The 23,270-nt window shown below is 36.5% G+C and overlaps 1 protein-coding gene across 2 annotated transcripts in view; it reads right to left on the minus strand.

Moving 5' to 3' along the window:
• PLXDC2 (plexin domain containing 2) overlaps nucleotides 1–23,270 on the minus strand; it is a 247,918-nt gene that overhangs the window by 152,240 nt on the left and 72,408 nt on the right. Inside the window, exon 2 of one of the 2 annotated variants that reach the window (XM_085565860.1) lies at nucleotides 4,069–4,173. The exons of the other annotated variant lie outside the window; for it this stretch is intronic. Coding sequence (XP_085421986.1) covers nucleotides 4,069–4,173 — 105 coding nt within the window. The remainder of the gene's footprint in view (nucleotides 1–4,068; nucleotides 4,174–23,270) is intronic. 2 annotated transcript variants of the gene reach the window in all.

Genomic DNA, 23,270 nt, shown 5'->3' on the forward strand with positions numbered 1-23,270 from the left:
AAGTTGCAGCATGAACCTCTAGGGGATGCTGTGTATATTAAATTTACACTGCATTTTTACTTTTGAATTCTTTCCAGTCCCAGCTAATACTAACCCAGATGGCTTCTGGTTGGTTGATGATATTATTTTTTGCTTGTACGACCATAGTGGGTAAATTCCTTTGCTGTCGACTATGTCCAGGGTGGAAGATGCACTGCAAATGCAGGATAAAAACTGTCCCATCCCTTCCACTGCTAAATTAGGCAGTGCTCTGAAGTGGAAGCTCCTTCCCTCTCCTCAGCTAGCCCATGACCAGAGGAAGCTGCAGGGCTTTGGAAGAGGAGGAGGTCTGAGATGGGTATTGTTTCCACAGCACTGGTGGAAAGGCAGAACCTCAGACATGAATGGCAGAGTGGGCATGAGTGTGGACATGCTAGGGTGGGAGAGAAGGATTATTTTTTGCTAAAACACTAAAATTCCTAAAAGGATTGTTTCCCTACTTTAACACCAACCACAGAGGTTCTCTCAGTCTTCTCCCCACTGCAGGAAATGACAGTCTCCCCAGTCCTTTCCCTCCTTCATGAGGCAATTGAAACCACTGTCTCCAAAAGAAGCTTCTGAGCATTCCCCTTGGGTCGAGTATTGGTAGAGACAAGAGACAGCACAAGATCAAAAAGCACTTTGCAGACAGCCACAGCTCTTCCAAGCCTGTCAGACTGCAGTTACAGCTCTTGTGCTAATGCTGAAAGACAGAGAACCCTTTACTCCTCATAACTATTTGATTAACCTTCTGCCATACTGTTTGCTATTGTTCAGTCTCTAGAAGAGTGAAGGAGACTTTGGCATCAGTTTGGAGCCACGAGAGTTTTTATGTATTTGCTTAAAGAACTCCGCCAGGCAAAAATTAGGCAGGATTGTGGCCCACTTGCTGCAATGTCCTCTGACCTCAGTTAACACTGACATAAAACTAGAAGAATGCTGTTGACTGGAGCACAGCTATTGCCATTGTACAGGAGTGCATCTGAGGTCAGAATCTGACTCAATCTGCTTGCCAAAGACTGCAAAATATTATGAAAGAATGGCTAACAGAAGCTACCCACACCCACTGAGCTGTGGATGTTCAGCTGAGCAGCAGATGTTTTAAGGGTCAGTACTTCTGTAATAAGTAAACACATTTATTGTAATATAGAACACTGAGCTAATAATATAAATACCAAGTAGGATACTTGAAATACTGTGCAAATAACAACATACATCTGAAAACTAACTACAACAAATGCTTGTTTTTCACTAGAAAGATCACAGGATCAGCAGCTGTTTACTGCTTCAACACAGCAATTACAACATAAGCTTAGCCAATGGTTCCAATAAAGCCTGTTCCCATCCATCCAATTTCTAATAATCTGTGACATTTTTTTCCTGTGTCTAATATTCAGAGAGTTCACTGTCCAAAACACTAGCTGAGTTACTCTCAGAGCAAGGCCAAAGGACCACGTGCTCCCCTTTTTAGATGCAGTTAGCTAAAACTAATTCACTTCGTTCTTTGCAAAGACCCCCTGCTTCCTACTCAGCAGTATAATTGTAGAATGCAAATAAGGGAGTTTCTGAAGACTAAACATGTTAATTAGAAACAAAAAAATCTTCCCCACATACACCAAAAAAAAAAAAAAAAAAAAAAGGAAAAAATAAAAAAAGAAAATCCCTGCCAGAACAAAAGAAATCTTTAAATCTTTGCATTTACTTTTGTTTCTGGAATTTGGCTAAATAAAGTATATTGATATGATAGTCAAGCTTTCAGCTAAGAAGACACCCACACAGATTGAAGAACAGATCCAACATTTGCACTTCTGCTGACTTTGGTGGGCTCTGGGCCAGAGCTCAATAAAGTAAATAAAGCATCACTTTCAGCAGGGTTCCTGCTTATCTGCATCCCTGTGCAAGTTCTCTGTAAGCTCTGACCCTTTCAGAGGGAAGCCACAGAGCCTCTCCTGCACCATCAGCAGAAGCCTGAGCAGTGACTCCCGAGTGCCAAACTGGGGGGAGGAGAGGCTGTAGGTCACAGGGGCTGCCTGTACCCACCTCTGCCCCTGTCCCAGGGGTGCCTTGCTCCAGCTGCACCCACCCATCCATTTCAGCATTCTCCATCTGGGGTGCTGGGTATGCTGGAGGTCAGAAATGGGTACAGGGCCCAGCATCATAGTCAAGAGGAGAGACTCTTGTATTCACTGCATTATCTCCTCAAACCTCTTCTAAACTTCAAAAATACATAAACATGCTTAAATGTGGGAGTAATATTCTTACAAGACCAGTCTAACTATTCCATCTTGTATTATCCTACATGCCAACTATTTTGGTTTGATTTTGCACTTTATTCAACATTTAAAAACAAAAGCATCATCCACTCTTTTCTTTTTTCTCCAGGAGAGAAAAAGGCTAAAAACCATGGTGGAAATGTAGACATAAATGCACATTTTTGCTAGCATATCTGAAGTTTTGCAGACATGTCTCCCTCCTCCTTCCTTTTTCTCGGCTAAGAAAAAAAAAAAAAAAAAGAAAAAAAAAAGAAAAAAAAAAAGACATGGCCATTATAGTTCAAAATTTTAAAACCAAAGCCATGTCCCTTTCCCAAGTTAGGACTTCCACACTAAGGAGTAAAACTACTATATAAGCAAGCAAACTAAGCATCCCACTCAAAGCCAGCAAAGAATTCCTCCTAATCCATTCCAATTTAAGTCCCTCTTTTGACCTGCAGTTTTGCATGTACCAGCTTGGGTTCACCTGGGGTGAACAAAACTAATTTGCTGACTCTATTAAATAGGCAAAAATTTGGACCAGTTCACAAAGAACCTGCATGTAGTGCATCGTCTAGAACTGTAGTGGCTTATTTTCTTCTTTGAACATAAATTCTTCCTATTTACTTATTTATTTTAAATTCAAGAATGTACTTTTCTGTTTGGATGAAAACCTTTTCATTCTTTAGCTTCTCTTGTCTATAAAGGTGCACGTGTTTCCAATAAACTGGGAGATCTTCCTCTGTCCCTGAAGTAAGAAAGATGAATACAAATGTTGATAACAATTTAGCAGAGTCAAGATTAGAAAACTCAGGAGCTGGACTGAACAACCAAATTTAAAAAGTGATTTGGACAATGTCAGACAGCAGGATGAAAGATTAAATTTTAGTCAGAGCATCAGCTAGCACCCTCTGGTAAACGGCATGCAGGGGAGAAAGATCTCAGGTAAATGTCTCAACACCAGCTCTATATCTGAATTTTAAATCAGTTCTAAGTTATAAAATTTCTTGCAGAGTTCTGCATTATTGACTTCTCCAAAGATTCACTCCTGATGTTGTCTAGGTCTTTAATGTGGTTTTATCTATAGTATTCCCTGTTTTCTACTGCTTGGATACGTTTTCTCAAATAGAGTTCAGAAAGCGCGACATTTAATCAAATGTCAGAAATGTTGGGGTTTTTTGGGTTCAGGTTGTTAGGATTTACACAGTTATGCACTTCCACCTTGCAGCTCTGGGTTAGAAAAACACAGATAAGTGAAAAGGGATGAAACAGATACATGGATAACTTACTTATTTTCATTGGCTGAGTAGTATCACATGGAAAAAATAAAAAGGGTTTTAAAAAACAATTAAGATTTAAAACACAGCTGGATAGTTACAGACATTGTTTAAAATCATGAATTATGTGTGAGCTCTAATGCTTGCTCTCAGAATGTGAAAAGGTGACCACATGGAAAAGAGTATAGTCCAGTCTACCATGAAAGATTGAATTAATGAATACAGTCACTAACTTCAGTTGTACTTCCCTAATTCAGAGCGAGATTTATTTATTTATTTGCACTGCAGGGGTCTGCAGGACAAGGCCAATAACTCTGACAGAGGCTTTCACAACACAGCTGTGTACATGGTCTGCTTCAAAACAAAGGGATGGTACAAACAGCTGGAAGGCTAATTCCTTCATATATCAACCTTTCATACAAAATTTATATAATGTAGTAACCTCATAATATTCCTTTAAACATAGGAAATAAATAAAATAAATCACTTGAAAATAAAATAAAATAAATAAAATAAATCACCTGGAAAAATATACATAAACCAAGTATCCAACTTCAGCTTCTTCAAGAGACCTGGATATAAGGATGTAGTGATGCACAAATAAGTTCTAAATGGAAAGCTTGTGACTGGAAAGAAAAACAAATAAAGAACTTAAGTCTTCTAAGGTTTTATTCAAGGAAGTTACAAATGTGTTGGAGTTACATACTAGGGCAACATAAACACAGATTGTGGTAAATCTCTTAAGTATACTGTTTTTCTTCCTTTTCAAAGGCAGGGGTTTGTGTGCCTTTTAAACACATATTGAGAATAAGAACTCTTATCATTATTCATGTCTGTTAGCTGAAATTTTATCAAGTAATATTTTACCTTTTTTAAAATATATTTTTTCTATTTTGGTAAAGCAATTAATCTAGATTAGTGTAAATTGACTGCCTGTTAAATTAACTCAAGAATGCATGGGAAAATCCTTCAGGTTATTATCTAGTTGCTCAGCTGTGTTCTGGAAAATGTTGCAAACAACATTCTCCAGGATGCAAAACCTCTTCAGCAAGCTAAGCAAGTTTTACCAGTAATTATCTTATTAATCTTCAGTGTGACTTCAGTGGTTTTGTGATTTCTAGAAGTGTCAAAATGTATAATTATACATTATATATTAGCCTCTTTAATGTTGTAAAATACTGATATAGAAACAAAGATCCTGTTCAGCGCAAGGGAAACTCAGTCCATGCAGGGTGTCAACATATTATTTACTCTCTGGATTTCCAAGGGTAGAAGAGAGGATTTAAGATGACAACTGCTATCACAGCTCAAGTGCATTCAACATTCAGTGAGTCATTAGGAGTAACAGACCAAAAAAATGGACAAATTAATATGGAGATTTTTGTATTTTAAAAGCAGAGTCAGCAAAACTCCATGAAATCCAGCAAGCTCTTTGCTGCCATTACCCATTCTCAAGGAAATTGCTGTTCTAACAGACAGCTGTACATAATCCTACAGTTACTCTCAACCCATTTTCAATCATTTACTCTGCAGAGACAGACAAGTTGCTATCTATTTCCCTTGTCTAGTATTTGTGTTGAAAAAAGTCTCCTGATGCAGGATATTGCTTCTTGGCCTGGTGTACATGTTAGAAGGCATTTATGGACCTGAAGAATAAGGGTGTGAATATGAAGAATGAAGGATAGTAAAAGTATCTCCACTCAAGATATTTCCATTTTGTTTCACAAAACATGAATTTGAGCCAGCAGCAGACTATGTATGAGTGCACTGTCATGAAGGTGAGGATTCTTGGACATGCACTAAGACTAATGGCGTCTATAATGAATATTAATTAATTCTCATATTAGGGGAAAAAAAAAGCAAAATTATTTTAGGTGATATTTGGGAAGTATTTTATCTACACCTTGTAATTTTCTAGCTTTTGTAATAAGTTTGTACTTCAGCATTAGAAAATGCAGACAGGCAAAGCATCAAGTGCATGGCTTTCACCTTTCTATGACAAATCCACAAGTCTGAATAATAAAAATACATAGTAAATCTCTGAAAATTAATCAGCTCTACATGTGCTCACATATGCTGTATTCCACACAGCTACAACAAAAACACAAAAGGTGTCAATAAACTGGGCCAAACTTGCTCAAGGGGAGAAAGTAGCAATCAACTGATTGGATAAATCCCCTCCAAACAATCAGCATGTCTGCAAAAGTAAATACAACCTGAATACAGAATACAGAACTGAATACAAAGTTCTCATAAATACATGGCAGCTTCCTTGGCACTTCAGTGGTCACATAAAATATTTTCCAGGATTTATAACCTGGATTTTGGGTTACTTTTTCCAAAATGTAAGTGCTGAATTTTCCTTCCCACTTTTACCTGGCCAGAGCATTCTGTGGGGTGTTATCGAACCAAGTCATTCTGTGAAGTTCAGTTCTACAGGTAAAGCTGGCAGTGCTGTCAAGGGTTATTCACAGAGCTCTGCAAAGCGTTGCAAACCTTAATTTCTAAATGCAACTCACCAAAGGATGAATATACACTGTGAGATCCAACAGTGAGTTGTTGTAAATAAACTACTTATCAGTGATGGTTTAATAGCACCAGTATTTTATAATGCCTCTTAATTCCTCTGATTACCAAAATAATGGTGTCTTTATGCCCTAGATTCAGAATCAAGTAAATCCCTAGTGTGATTTGGAGGCAACATATTACAGACATTTCCCTATATTTTTAAAATATCTCTAGAAGGACAAATTAGGTAAATTATTCACTCTGAAAGAAACTGTGCTATGTTCTCAAAACAAGAATCCAGCCTTGCAAGTACATTGCTGCCTCTTTCATTCATGCCCAAAGGATATGTTAAGAACATGGGAAGGCCTCAGCTGAGTTGCACTGGCAGCATAGATTGCCTTTTCATGAAGAAATATAAAAGATGAAACTAGGGACCAATGGAGTGTGTGATTCACAGAAAATTTCTTGTCATGAAGAGTTCTCAGAATATGTCAGTAGTGTTATACCAGCTGAAGGGAAGGGGGAACTTTCACATTGCCTTACACATCACCTCAATCAATGCATTGCATTCCCTGTGGACACACTGACCAGTGATAGAAAACACTTCTAGTTGCAAATATCTGGAGATCTTCACATTAATAATGCCTTGTAGAGAAGTTTTATCAGGATGAAGATAATTCTAAAATTTAAATTGGAAATGATACAAATATCTCTTGGTATTTATAAGATCAGGAAAGTATCCTGTTATCCTGTTTGTTGTATGATTAATTTTAATAAATTTTTAAAGAGAAGCAGTATTTTTCTAGATTCACTTAGGAAATATTATCAAAATAACACACTCTTACAGCCCTATTGTTTTTTCACGTGATTGTTTTGCTTGCATTTCTGTATCTTAGAAAACAATTTTTTCCTATTGTCTACCCACAAAAGAATTTAACTTGACCATAACCATTTTCTCCTCTCGAGAGGAGACTCTATTATTGTTCAACCTGAGGGCATCTTTTAACAAATAAACTTTGAAGCAATCTACTTTAGCTTTTTACTTTAAAATGAAGTGCATGAAATATAGCAAGTCGTTTGAGAAATTAAAAGAAAATAATACTACTAATTCAGAAGTAATGGAGCCCTTTGGAAACAAATATAGTGTATTGCCAGCTGCAAGAACCACTAATATTGGCTCATTAAATAGAAACTTGTCTTAGAGCAATTTCTGGATCAGGCAGAGATAATCATCTAATGCAGACACAGAAATTTTATACATTCACTAAAACTATCTCTAAGAATGACTTCAACCGTGTAATCCAGAAATTCTGCAAGCTGGGAAATCACATTTTAAAAGTGCCACTTCACTGGAGATTCGAAGACCTTTTGCTGCCTTTGCCCCTGTGTTTCTCCTGCTCCCGATCCTCGGCTGGGATCCAGGCAGGCAGAGGCACCAGCGCGAGCAGAGCCCCGTTCAGCACCCACTCCTGCACGCAGGCTGTGCTGCGCAGCGGCTGGGGCTGTGCAGGACTGCTCTGACACACCCCGGGGACAGCACGCTTCCCCTTCCCTCTGGTATCAGCTCCTGGTCACCACCAGAAGCATCACAGACGTCAGACACTGAGGCCACTGAGGCAGTCTGATGCTAGGAACACTCTTGGCCTTAAAGATCCTGTGTCCAGCTGCTGCAAGAGATGAGGGGTGTGGGTTGTGCAGACATCTGTAATGCTGTGAGCTGCAGCATTTTATTTTAACATCCTGTTTATCCTGGCCTTAATTTCAGCTCATTGCTGGGTAATGATGCAAGAGATTATCTGATGAAGCAGGAACTTGGAACATGAAACCAAATTTCCAGGCAAATCAGGTTTTCCATTTTCTCCTTGCAGCTCAAGAGCCCCTTCTGCTCAATCCTCATAATTGTGTACACCAGATGAAGAACATGGCATTGACAGATGACTTACTACTGCAGCCTTTACTCCAGGATCTTCCAACAAGTTCCTATTTTCTCTTGCCAACACAACCACAAATTATAGAGGACCTTGACTTCTTCAGGCTACATATCAAAGTACGTAATATTGCATCTTTAAGGTATATTTTTTCTTTAATATAAGACATATAGTACATTTTTACTAACTAAAAATCTGAGCAGAAAGAAGAGCAGAGCTGGAGAACATGATGAAACTGATGAGTGAAGGGTAAAAAGTTTCCTTTTGAGAAAGTCAGAGAAGAGACATTTCTCTCTAGCAAGAGAGAAATCATATAGAAAAATAACATATAAGCACAATACAAATATTTCTTCTCTTTATACAGAAATAAAGGTGGTTTAAGGAGTTGAAGGACTTTGCAAATGAAAACTACTAGAGGCTACAACACATATCATAATTAGAACAGAAAGGAAAGGTATTAATAGACTCGCTGAGCTGGAGTGGGTGAGAGGAGCCTCACTGCCACTGGCATTGTAAAGTCTGCAGGGAGCTGTTGCCATTTGCCAGCCAGGAGTGGAACAGCACTCCCGATGCTTCTCCTGGTCAAGGCCCAGGATGGCTGCCTTTGCTACTAACCATCCCTGCAGCCCCAGGATCATTGTGGTTCAGGGACAGACAGCTGGGACAATCCCCCCAGCCCTGTTCTGATGTGGTCTGTACTAAGTGCAAAGCCAGCACCAGGTCACTTACAGGCTGTGTATTCTCTGAGCTGTCTATTACTTTGGTTATTAATACAGAATTTTTCTGTTCAGTGCCTCAGTTTGAGAGAAAATAAAAAAAACTGAAGTGAAGGGTTTAATAAAGTCTCAAAAAAAGAACATATAAAACTGCTTTTCTCAAATGCAAAGTCATCCAGCACCCCAGGGTTGTGCTCCATATCCACGGTCACAACCACATGCTCAGTACAGGATTTTTCACGCTAAAGATACAGAAACACAGCCCATTTTCAAATCTTCTGGACCATGCCCGAGTAAACAAAGTTGCACTTTCTGGTTATTTAAGTGTTTTACTTCCTTTTATCATCTCAGTAGGCTGTGATCCCAGAAATGACAGTAACTGCTGGTGTCATATAGGCATTTTGGCTTCCACACACCAAGCTTATGATTCTGCCATCAAACTTGAAGTTGTACACATATGATTACAACTTTTCAGAGAGCAACTCACAGTATTTGTAGGAAGCAGAATAGGCAGTGTTACGCAAAATAGCAGTCAATATAGATATTCACTTTAATGGTAGGAAGACAGGCTGCTAGACAGAAATCTAGAGCATTGCACAGCAAAGGGAATGGCTTGCCTGCACTGATGTGTTAAACTCACATCTGCTAGGTTATAGAATGAAGTGAGTATTTCTCTCACTTTATATTAGGAAGTAATTAAATCAAAAGGGTGCAGTCAAATGCAGCTCTGAGAATCATGTGACATATTCCCTTAGACACCTCACTGGCTCACAGGAGAGAATACAATGCCCATTAGAACAAAACACTTCTTTTTATGCAGGAATTTCATATCTAGACTGGTCTAACCCAGGCACTAATTTGCCAGATTAACTCTGCTGTGAACAGCTGCTACTCCTTTAAAATATTCTAGGTGCATCTGACTGAAACCAGAGGGACCCAGTATGATTTTATCTTTCATCTCAATAGAAGTAGACCATTCTTCAGGAGAATTTCTCCTTCTAAATCAGGCTCTGATGAAAGACCAATGCCAAATGCAGGCTCTAGCACTGGTCATACAAATTTCTCTGCAAATCCCATTATTTCTGCCAAGTTTAATGAAACAGATGGCAAATGCTGCAGCATGTACTTCCCAGCACATACTGGAAAGCGTTTGGAAGCACATGTGTAACTGCACCATGCAGTGACATCTGTCTTAGCACTTATCTGTTGTCAATTATGTAACATAGTAAAATAGAGATAAAGTAACATCTGCTGGAACAAGAATCTAGCTTTTAGGAAGTATTAAGGACTTTGTTTTACTTTCTATGACGTCAGCAATAATTTTGTTATTGATGTTAGTAGACACACAGCTGAGGACAAAAGCTTATTTTAAACCTTGAAATAGCTGCTGACTGAAGTGGAAGATAAATTATTTGAAGAAGTATTTATTGCAATGGTGAGGCATTTTCTTGGGATGATTAACTAGTTAGTGTATAACAGGCATAAAGGGAATAAGATAACAGCACTTATCAAATTATTACATACACAGATGATTTAGTTTAGTGTGAAGTATTTTAGCTATATGATGCTGCTTTTCAAGATCAGAGTGTAGGAGGCTCTGCTGCAAGTTCAGATTAACCAGAAGAGAGTTTGAATGGCATAGTGAATATATTTATCCCCTTGGATTTTACAGGGATTCTTTAAATTTAGAAATAGATTCAAATCTGTGTGCAATCTACAGGGACAAATTTGAACCTACAGCTGCTGCTCCATTGACAATTTACTCTGAAGTACAAGACACTGATTTTGTTGAAGTTAATGAGAATTTTCAATTAATTTAATGAGAGCTGAATTTGTCTTCCATGTGTTGTTCTAACCTAATGAAGAAAATACATTAACTACCTGACAGTCCCATAGTGTTATCTACTAAACGTCTTTGGAAGATGAGGTTGGACAGACATTTTGGGAACTGATTTGTGAATACTTTGTATCACTTTGGGAAAACCATGTAATTGCTTTTGTTTCAAAGATGTCAAACTGAGTTGAATAGCGTAAGTTTTGTTTTTTTTTTTTTTTTTTGTTTGTTTTGATTGGCTGGCTTTGTTACATTTTTCCTTTATTTTTTAAGAAAAAAAAAAAAGAATTCTTTCCCTTATTTCATGTCTTGATTCAGGTTTTTAATGATATTTAAACACTATATCTAGAACAACAGATTTAGAAGTGGAAAATAATTCAAGTTACATACATTTGATTTTTGGCAACTTAACAGAGTGAGCTAAAGAGGGGTGACAACTAGTATTGGCAGCACTGAGTTTTGCCAAGCCCAATCAAAACAATTGTAGTTATAAAGATCATACATCAAATATAAAACCAATAAATATGCAATTAATGAAACACCATATCTACAATTTATGCTGTCACTGGCCAGATTTAGACAGAATTTTAGAAAGAGATTTTTCATTTTTTGACACACTGCCCCTCAGCTGCTTCCATTCAATGAGTATTATATCTCCCTCGTGCTATTCAAATTTCTGCTTTAAGTATTGGCACTTCCCCTTTTTCTAAGCCTAACCTTGAAGGCTCCCAGAAGATATGCAGATGCCACTGCAGTTAGACAAGCAGATATCTTTGAGCTCAGGGTGGAGTTGCTGCCAGCTGTAATAGTTACTTGGAATATTACAGAAGAGTCAGCATCCTCCATGAAGCCTTGTAGATTATTAAATCTTTCTCATAATAGCTTTATTGTACTAGACTAATACTTTGATTTTTCCTATGACTACATCACTTTGTTTCAACCTGCCTTTTAGAAAATTAATTCTAAGGATGTTATCCTAAACTACACATGACTGTGTACACATGCCCAAAATTTACAGAAAGCAGGACTGACAGTTCTAGTTGTGATAGTCTGAAACAGGGGGCTCACAACCAGTTTTCTCTTCTGACATTTGTTTTTAAGTGCTGTTACTATCCATTAAAAATGGTTAAGTTGGAGTAGAATTTAAGCAAACACTTCACTTTTAATGTACCATATTTTTTTATACCACCTTCTAAAAGCCCCATGTCCGACCACTAATGCTGTCTAGGACACTGTTCTCCATCTTGATAAACAATCTCGTGGACTTAGCAGCACATGCATTTATTATTCCAGCTTTATAGAACTGAAAACCACAGAAACATGGAACTATACACTCATTACACTCATTGTCAATGCAAACATTGCATTTTCTCCACCATATGGGTTGCTGCAAACAGCTTCCTTTAGACCACAGTTACATCAGCAGGTAATATTGAGCTAAACTATATGTAAACATATAATTTAAAAACACCCAACCATTCAGAAGTTTATAAGCATTAATCCTTTCAAGATGCTGATTCTTTTTAAAATATCATGTCCAACTGATTTTATTCTTTATCTCAGTAAAAGAGATAAACCTAGTTAGGTTGAATGAGGCATATCACTGACTCAATTTTCAGTACTCAATTCCAATTGACAGGCGTACAAAAATGCTTCTGAAAGTCCCAGTATGCCTGCTCGCATCCTCTATCACCTCCTTTGAAAACGTGATCCTTAATGATTTCTGGAGTATCTGAAACATTTGCTCAGACACTGGTTTAAGGAATGCAGTCAGGACATTCTACATTCCTTTCTCCTTTAACTTGACAGAATATGGATCTCTATAAAAGAATACCAGATGAAAATCTGTTTAATCCCAGCACCTCAGCCACACATGCTATGATAAAGTCCATTTTTTTCAGCATTTCTTCCCAAATATTTTCATGTGCCTCTCTGTATGTGTATGGAAGTGTGACAGACTTTCTCCTAAAGATGATGAGAAAGAAAGAGTGAATGAAAAGTTTTAATGATGCATGATAGTTATATTAATTAAGAGGTCTCTGAAAGGCACTTGGATACCATAAAAAGAGGTATAGAATAGGAACAGAAGGGTGGCTTCAAAGTGTACAACACACTCACAGCATGAATGCAAGACTTGAGTCCTCAGATAAAGTAAACCTGTGGTAATTTTGATAGATCCGGAAATTCCTACAGAAGACATCTCAATCCTTATATATCCAGTTAAATGCAAAATAAAAATTTAGATCATCCAAAGATGATTTTAGATCATTGTCTCTTTATCTTGTTCACTCATGTAGAAAACTGAATATCTCTATAATTCACATGCTCCTTCATAAATTGATAATATTGGTAGGCAAACAGTAGTTTGGTTTTACTAACTTAGCAGAAAGCTATCCAAGAATGTTTTATATATTTCTTCTAAACTCTGACATAGATGTATTCAAGTTATATACATGTATTTTTTCTTGAGCCAGTATAATTCTATACCTTAAATAGATCTTCTGTATTACTTACCCACATAATCATGCATGAAAATCAACCAACTCAGCCTCCATTTTAAGAGGATAAGCAAGCCAAGGCCTCTTGGTGTTTTTATTGACATCTTTGTATTTAATTTTTCTCTTCCTTCAGTGCCTATTCCAGTTTTAATTAATCCCTTCAGAAGTTCGAAGACTGCCTCTCCATGCAACCTTGCAGGAAAAAAATAGAGCCTTACCTGTTCCCTGTACAACATAATGTGTTTTCATTCACCAGCAGTGTCTCAGATAATGCACTTTATGGTCACAGCACCATTGGAGCATATTTATTGCTGTGATCCTTCTGAAATTTCTTCAAAAACTGTGACAAATTAAGTGAAGCCAAAACCTAATATATCCTACTGGGTTTCTGTTCTGAGCTTTCTGGATTATTCAGAAACAAACTGGACTTTGTATCCTAGTGAGATGGCATTGCCAGGTTTTCAAGTCAAGTGAAATTAAAAAAAAAAAAAAAGCCAAGCATATGAGGTAAAATACATAATAGATTTTTCCAAGGAACCCATATATCAGGCTTGAAAAGCTCTGCTACTTACTGACTTTTTGCTCAGAAGGGATAAGAAATAACACATTTTTGTTTAAATGCCATAATACACTGTAAGACAGTGAAGAACTGTCTTAAAATGGCTCTGGATGCAAGCTACCACTACTTCTCAGACTGTCCATTTCATTTGCTTAAAACTTCCTTTTTTTCTCAGACATTCAAATAATCAATCATATATACCTCAATTTCAGATCACAAGAAATTAAAAGCTTGAACATTACCTCATAGACCTTGTCCTTTGAGCAATCCATCTGGCTAATTAGAATTAAATTTGCTTTTAATTTACCTGTACTGAAATGAGACAGGACATATCAGAATGTATTACAACCCTTAGTACTATCAGCCAGCATTGTTAAATCCCAAAAGAACTGAAGACTTTAAGATGGGAGGATTATTCAAAAGGATTATACACTAAATTCCTGCATGTTAAATAATTCATCAGAATTAATTCTACATATATCATCAGCTTTTCTCTCCTTCTCACCATTCCCAGTTTATAAGAATATGAAGTGATTCAGTTTCTATGATATTTTTAGGACTTTTTTTTAAACCACCACCTTCAGAATGGCTGTCAAAACAAACAAACCCCAGTGGTAAGAGCTAATAGTCTACTTGAGCAAGTGAAAGGGCCTCATGTTGGACAAATCTTGATTTCTTGGATGTCTGAAGTCTATCTTCTTTAAAAAAAGTCACAAATCATTTTTATTGCTGTCTTCTCCTCCAACAAAACAAGCCATCAGCATAATTCACTTTACAAGGATAGTTTAATACACTTAAAAGAGCAGAGCACTACATTTCTCAGATGACTGGAACTAAGCCAAAGCAAAGCAAACACAAACTGTGCTTCCAGTGTTCAATAGCAGAATTAGACAAGCAGGGCTGACCAAGTTGACAGGTTTGTCTTTCCTAATATTTCCTGAACAAAGTGCAGGGCTCTTATTCTGTGTAGGTTGCTGAACACTATGCTTAAACTATTAAACTAAAAGCTTTTTGGGGCACAGAAGATTTTCAGTATTTCTGAACAGGTTGGTTATGTGTTGAACAACTGAAATCAAGAGTACTCAGGTGATGAGTTCTAGTAAATGTTGCCTTTTTTGTCACCTCTGTCTCAAGACACGACCTCTCTCTATAAATACTGTCCATGTCTTTCAAGAGATGATCAGCAGGGTCCTTCCACAGTTTACTCACTGTAAATCACAACACACCTCGTTCAATAGGTGACTACTTTACTTTAGGGTTCATCACTCTCACCCGACCACCTGACAGGATTAGACTCTTCCACCTCAATCTGAGGCAAGATCCATTATGATCTAGTTCTTCTTGGCTTGGATCAGGAAAAAATCCTGTATAGTACTCCTGAGAAAAAAATCCCTCAGCTACTCCACTTGAAAAAAACCCTTCTCTCCAGAACACAAATATTTTTAATGATACTCAAAATGTTTCAATAAAATAATGTATTAGTTAATGAGGATTAAAATAGTAATTGACCTATACATCTTGATCCAGAATTTCAGAAACATTTAGAATATTCACTACTTAGCATCACTAATTCCCACTGAAACAAATAATGCATTTAATAATTCGAGCTGTAAATTCTTATGTAAATATTGTCCTTTCACTGCAAGTGAAGCTGATGTAAAGTCAGAGTCAAAGAATTATAACCCTGCTGCAACAGCTCTTAGCAATTCATCAGAAAAACATTTTCAGAAGTTTTGGCTGATGTTCTTTTCTCCTGGGCTAAGAGGCACTTTTAAGCTTCTCTGCCTTTTAGTCCTAAACCTTATGAACTTGTTAGCCCACCTGGACTGAGATTGACATTTTCCTATTATTAGCACTCCCTCTATTCTCACAGGGCCTCACATTTCTCGTGGAAACATTTCATCTTTGAAACTGTTCTGTTTTCTTCCTAACAGCTTTGTCTGCAGCTCTAACCTGTCCTGATAAATAATATCGAGCAGATAAAGTAATACTAACTAGCACTGATACTACAACAGAAAAAGAAAGTATACTTTTTATTTAATTCACATTAAAGTAAAACTTAAAGCAAAGTTGAACACTGTCTTCTGTGAGAGTACATCTGAGAAAGATGGCAGAGGACCAAATATAAAACCAGAAGAATGCATTAAAAGTACAGTCCCCATTTTGATATAAAATTAAGATAGAAACAACTACTTTGTATTCTTGGCAGGATTGATCTCACTGTCCTTCTGCCACATCATTTACTGAGAGTCTACATGTCTATGCCAATTATTCCATTGCTGACTTACTACATAGATGTATAACCAATTTTTGAATGTTTCTTTTAGATAAATTTAATTAAATTTAATAAAAATCGTCATTAAAAATAACCATTCTGTGTTATTACATCAAACTGCAGATCCAGGACATACCTACATCCATCTGATTGAATCATGGAAACACAGATGTGCACAAAGGAAAGACAGTCAGCCTTTCCTCTCTCTGAGAAGGCTGGTTTCACTGTGATTTGAATTAATTCATCCTCAAATGTAAACACCTCAGCTAGTCTCATGCTCCAGTGAAGGCTCTGACCATGGCAGATGGATAGACAGATGCCAATCCTCACCATTTACTTACACCTACTGCCATGTTTTCCTTCAATCCATTTCCCTCCCTCTTTTGCAGCCTAGTCTTTATTTTCTGTTTCTTCTCCTTTACTCCTTGTCACTTATTTCCCCTTCTCACAATTTTTTTAGTGTTTGTATGGCTCTTCTTCATACTACCTACCCACTAGGAAACAAAAATGCTTCCTGGATTCTAGAAAAATTGTTTGGAACTTAAACCTGAGTGTTCCTATGGAAAAAAAAAAAGCCAAGAAGCACAAACAAAAAAGTATTGGCCTTGCTTCTTCTCTAAGTTTTCCACAAAACCAAGAAATGCTTTTTGTGTCCAGCTGGAATAAAAAGTCACTATGAAAGGAGAAGACATGTGTAAATTTTGACAATTATAATGCAACTAAGACAAAATGAGGCAATGGATCAATGTGAAAAAGTACTACATAGGAACTAAGCAACTTTATCTCCAGGCTCTTATCTACTCTGAAGGAGTTTATATTTTAAACAGACAACAGATTTCTTAAAAGAAAAGACCTCTCCTAATTTCAACACTTGTTCTCATTTTAGGAGAAGTCCATATGACTCTCAAATACTGAGTATGCAGCAGACACACTCCCTTGCACACCCACTGCAGAGTACCTCAGGCTGTGCAGAGGTGATGAACACTCCCATTCTCAACAGCACCACGTGAGAATGTACTCTGCACACACCTTAGGTGAAGCTTTTATTTATTAAAGTCAAATAATGAACATGGAGAAAAATATTGAAAATAATAAATCTGATTAATTATTATAACAGCTTCTGGAAACACACCTTGATATAATTCCATCTCCTGCTGTATCCCCAAGAGCAAAAAAATGTCTGTGGGGAAAGAGAAGCCATTTACTGTCAGCAAAGACCACTCCATGAGCAGAGATTAAAGCTGTACTCATCATTACGCCTTTAAAAAACAACCATTTTTTCTCTTATCAGACTTAGAAATGTGTAAAGTGCAGGAATGTGATATATATTCAAAAATTCTTGAGTGCTTTCTTTGTGCTAAAAATGCAGACTGGTGATGTTAAAACCTTTGCAGTACATGGTCTATAAAATATTTATACACTGCATATTTGGAACAGAAATATTAAGTGTCCCAATTTTGTTTCACAAGAAGTATAAAGTTCTTGGCACAGACCTGATTAAGTGCTATATAGATAGCAAGTACAGGTAATCAACACTTTCTGATTTCTGCAGTATTTTGCAGTTGATCCACAACATATAATAACTCTAAAAACATTTGGCTGGAGGAGCAAGCAACAAGGCATCTGATTATTGAGCTGAGAAAGATGGGTTAAGTTGATACAAATTTTTGCTGCCAGATGCTCACCACTGCTAAATTAGGTACTTAGGAGCCCACTGTGTGAAAGATCCTGCTCCACACCTAAATGGTGACTGCCACCAAGAATTCCTCAAGTGTAAGCATGGCCCCAGGATCTGCTGAAGTTAGTAAATGACTTAATTACTTTGTCCATGGAGTGTAACCTTTGTGTAAACCTTTAGAGAATGATAATTATAGACATAATACTAAACCTGACTTGTGACAGAGAATCATTAAAAAAAAAAAAAGTGATGCATCAACCACAGCTTCAGCAGTACAGTGTAAATATAATGAAATTCAATTGCCACCCTCAGATCACTTAAAAACAGGTGGGTAACAAGGCTTGCTTTAAGATGAAATGCTGTTTATTCTGCTATCATTAACTAAAATAAAATACTTATGCATTTTCTGAAGGGCTCAAAAAATGTCAGATGTAAGAAACATTTTCTATGACAGAATATTTTTAGCTATCAGTCATATATGAGTGGAGAAGAAGATATAGGGAGAAGGGAAGAGGAAAACGGAGAAGTAGAAAGGCAGGGAGAGAATGTTTGCATCTAGATCAGTTCTTAAAGGTTACTTCAGAAATAAGTATGAAAAATGTTTTCATATTATTTCAAAAATAGGAGGACTTTGACAGGGAATCCTTGAAATTTCCTCAAAATTTCTAGGATGAACTAATTAGTTAGATAAAGGAAATGCGGATACACTATGCATCCTACTAGCAAAAAGGTTTCTTTTAACTATGTTAGAGAATGTTAAAATAGGATCTCTGTGATCCTACCAGGTTTAACAAGACTCACAGATCATCTGTGATTAAATGCAGGTCACATAAAATAACATCTGTAATGTTGCCAACTTCAGTGAGACTCAAGCATGACAGTGATTAAATGCTGGTCACATAAAGTAACCCCACAACTCTAAAAACCGTGGAATAGATTTGCAAATCAAAGGCACATACACAAATATCTAACATATACTCAGACTCAGACTGCTGGAGATGAACTATCAGGAAATTCTTGTGTTCTTTAACAAGGCTTAGAAGGTTGAAAAATAGGCATAAAGATGAACAGAACTGTCTCATGAAATCACAACCACTACTAATACATAGGAGCAAGGATGTTGCTTCTCATATGCAGGAGTGCTTTTGCAGGATGCATTGTGTTTCACTCCACAGCATTAGTAATTAAAGTTATTCCCACATTTCAACAGCACATGTCATATAAACATCACACTGTTTTTACTGAGCATGACAGGTATTTATATGAAAATAAATAAGAGGACTATTTTCTTCCCCCCTTTCTTCCCATCATTTGAAGTGCTGTCACTAAGAAAAGATAAGAGCAGAACATTGCTGCATGACTGGAACTCCAGAAGGCATGGCAAGGCAGGGGAATAACTGCTTCCTGCAGCAAACACAAACCAGAGCTGGATGTCAAAAATATAGCTCCTTGCATCAGCTGCTGCTGCTGCCTTTGGAACCACGAGCTGAGTAAGACCTATTCATTCACATGTGTGGGTTGAAAATGAAACATTATGTACTTCTCTTAAAGCTGTTTTCAGAATGGCTGCTCAGGATGCATCATAAAAATGGTAGTTTCATAAGTCAGATCAAATCAAATCTCCACTACATTAAAAAAAGAATTCTCTTCAAAGTCCTGACAGGTGAAGGTACTTTTTCTAAGTTTTAGAATGCCAGGTGCCACACCAAGATATCAGCAAGTTTGTGAAGTCCTGTTTGTCTTTAGTATAACACATCCCTTTTGTATCAGTTTAAGAGATAAAGGTGCTTTTGCTTTTTCAAGATAAAGTCATGCTGATGTACTGAATACACACATCCTGCAGTTCTTCTGAACCTAACTGAGCTTTAGCTGATGCTTTTCACTTTTTTCATGTGCAGTAAACCACTGAAGGCTTTTCTTTGGAATTCTTATTTCTCGTTTCCTGACCTACTTTTTGAACATGAAGTTTTGGGAACACTATTACACATTTGCCTGTTGGATGTCTGGACCGCTGCTAAAGTCATCTCTTCTCTCTGCTACTGCTGCATAGCTGCTATTTTCAGAGGAATATTAAATTAGTGTTTAGACTATTCACTGCCAGCATGAAAAGGCTAACTTTAAATATTTCAGGATGATGCCACAAGTGAATGCATTTGTTGAAGGCATCTTTAAAAAGTTGACATTATCAGTAGATTAATTTTAACTGACAAGTTTAGCAAGTTTGGTAGGAGTACTAGCTAGCACATTGACAGCATGAGTAACTCTGTCAGCTGCCATAGATTCAGTCCTTTGACCTTTTGTGCTGGAAAATCTTGCAAAATGCACTACGTTAGTGAATTTATTTGAATCAGAAAGCCAATACAAATAACCTGTCAATTAATCTGGCTTCCAGTCCTAGCATAAACTTAAATTTCCACAGCCAATTCGCACTGGCACTTTCTGCACTGAAAGAATAGAAGTTAAAAAAAAAAAAAAATCTCTCCCTCTTAGCAGGCTTAGAAGTCAAAAGAGTGGTTTTATAAAAGCAAAGATACTCTACTTCTTTACTCCTATCTTTCCTTAAGTTTTGCCTGTTTCACAGGCCATCTGTTGAAGGAACATGGCAAAATATTCCTGTGACTCACTTCAGTCACTTCAAGAATAAAGTCTTCAACAAACCCACTACTGACATAAAACTTGTAGATGAAGTGGTTAATATATGCACTACATTTTAAAAGAAAATGTGAAACTACAAATTAATAGCAAAAACAAGACTAGCTAGCAATTAAAATGGAAACCTTATGCTCCAAGGTTTACCTTCTGCAGACATAAGCAGGTGCTTTGTTTAGCACATAAAATAGACTCATTAAAATTAATGGGACAATTCACTGTATGTAAGAGTGCACAGGCTTAAATCAAAATGATTGAAATTACCAAATTTAATCAGGAGTTAAATGAGTCAGCAGAAGAGTATGACTTAGATCTTCAAGTTTAATCTTGTTTTCCATTTTTTAGGGTTTTCTCTTTAATGAAAAGTTGAGTCTTTATAGCTGGTATAATTTTTTCTCTCTTCCTGCAATTAGGGAACATTATGCCAAATATACCCACAAATAGTGACTAACAAAACCTTGTCACTTGGTAAAAGTTATTCAAATCCCTGATTTTTACTTTGATTAAGCATGAAAATAGTGAATAGAGAATTTCTTACTAATGAGATAATGATTATTCTTGATTTGTGTCTTTTCATACAGATGGAAAATTTTATCTCAGTTTAAGCTAAACAGAAAAACGAAGTATTAAACCAATTTAGTCAGGGAGTAATCTCACTTGACTTCGTTCATCTAGAAGTTAAACACCTCATCCCCGCAGGTAACCTAGGCTTGGTTTGCAGTCAGCAGAGGTAAGAGGCAACTTCAGCATGAGAATCCTTATAATAATGATGAAATGATTTGCCATCTCTAATGGCTATCTTCTCCCTCGGCCTAAAGGGGAAGACTATTTGCTTAGAATTCAACTACTAATGTTAGGTAGAATGATTCTTACTCATATTGTTTAATCTAAACACCAAAATGAATTAGACACAAAAAAAATCTACCTAAGTTTACAGTATTAAATAAAGTATTGCAATTGCAAAGGACATACTGGGTCTATTTTGCAATTTAAATACATTGATTTTGGTTAGTCCAGTCTTTAAAATTTTAAAACCAATAAGCAGTAGTTCTCTTGTATTTTAGACAAAGACTGAAAATGAAAAATATGGCCAACTTTCAGGCTTTTATAATTTCAGACCATTTCTTAATTTTTAGGGAACAAATCATGGATAGAACTTACTGAATAAACTGAAAAAAAAAAAAATTATTTCCTGTGAAGAGTAGGACATTTCTGTCAGAACCTGATTTTACACTTTTTAGCAAACCTATGTTTCAGGCGGTCAGGTTTCAACTGGCCAAAAATTTCCAGTGGTTCACCAAGATACCTTTCTAAAAAACATCTACTTCAAACACAGTATACTTAAATATGGCTTTGGTTGGTTTCTTTTTTTCTTTTTCTGCTGGGACTTGGCTCTCAGCAAAACAAATATTCAGAAAATGCTTGTGCACAGGACCATATTAGATCATCACAATTTTATGGTTTGTCATTATGAGAATGTAAGTCAGAGTTAAAATAAACATTTTAACTATAAACTCACTATAACACATATTTATTTAAATTTGTACATTTCTTGTGGAAAAATGTAGTAACGACAAATAAAAATAACAAAAATTTAGATTTCTTGAAGTCTCCTCAAAGAAAGTAAAAATGTAAAGTCTATCTTTCACTTCTATTTCAAAACATTAAAATAAACAATTATAGTGGTGTTTGTTAGTAATTGCTCAATAAATTTATATCTGATGAAAATAGTATAGGAGTAGAAAAAATAAACAAAGAAACAGAAAAAAAACCCAAAACAAAAAGAGATGGAGATTTTGGCCTGCTGGTTCTCCTATTAAGTAGAAAATTACATCTTCCCTGCCCCTGAGGCACTCTGCTAACAATGTGCTCTTTGGATACTTATTCTTTTCACAGCAATTTACAGCTAAAAGTAAAACCAGACTTATTAAAAGCACACACCACCACTACCATCACTACTCAGTTAAGACCACTGAATTGTGCCTCTGAATTGTGCAGACATTTAAAAACTCACAGTCTCATAGGAATCCCAGTTAATAAAATGAAATTTTATTGATGAAATATGCAATATTCTTAGAGGTCTTCTACTCATAGTTAAGCATTTCAAAAAGATGAATGTATCTTTCCTTCTGAAAAAGATGAAAAGAAGCATCCAGGGTGATTAGGATAGGGCTGTGATGACATGTTTAGGATAAAGCAGTTGATGCACAGCACCTGAAATTGCAAATACTTCAGTTGAGGAACTACAGCAGAAGACATTTATTTGCTCCATCTAGGCAACAGATGAAAAGGGATTCCTATCATAAAAACTATGTGTCACCACACCACTTAGAAAATAACCTCCTTCCTATCTCTGAGGTAGTCCATTTTGATCTATTATCCTATTGTAGACACTATGATAACATTAGATAATTAAAATAAATTAACAAGCTTAACATCCTTGGATTATCCTTGGTGCCTCTCTGTTTCTAGTTGTACTACAGTGTTTCTGGGAGAAGGAGACCAGGGCAGCACACACTGCTTTTACACCTTTTACTCAGTGTAGAAGGGCTTTGTGGAATGTTGCAATCACAGAGTGATGCTGTTATGTTTAGTTTTCTATTGCTTTTCCTAATAAACCCTAAATTTCTAATTCTACATAACCACTTCTGTAGATCTAACTGAAACTTTCATAGGACTATACACTACAACAATAGTAGCAGTAATGGTCAGCATGTGAATGGCCATTTGTGAAGTTAGTTTTTGGTTTTTCCCCATAAGCACCACTTTACAATTAATTGTACTGAATTTCTGACTACCTAAGATTAGCTAAGATAATGAACATTGCCAGGCCTTTTCCTATTTTTAGATTTACAGTTGCCCTAATTCAGCACTGTGAATATGTAAAGGTCTGATCTTCATGGCATATACAGGACCCAAGTATTAAACATCTAGGGTATCTATTTCCCTATCTTGAAGCCACACACTCTTCTTCTCAGTTTGAAACACAAACACATGAATAAAACCTCTGTGTTTGACACTAATAAATCAACAAACAAAAAAATTAATAGGGTAAGGCAAGAGAAAATTTCTGAACTG

The sequence above is a fragment of the Lonchura striata genome, chromosome 2 (assembly GCF_050655825.1).
Source record: "Lonchura striata isolate lonStrDom1 chromosome 2, ASM5065582v1, whole genome shotgun sequence".
Classification (NCBI taxonomy): domain Eukaryota; kingdom Metazoa; phylum Chordata; class Aves; order Passeriformes; family Estrildidae; genus Lonchura; species Lonchura striata.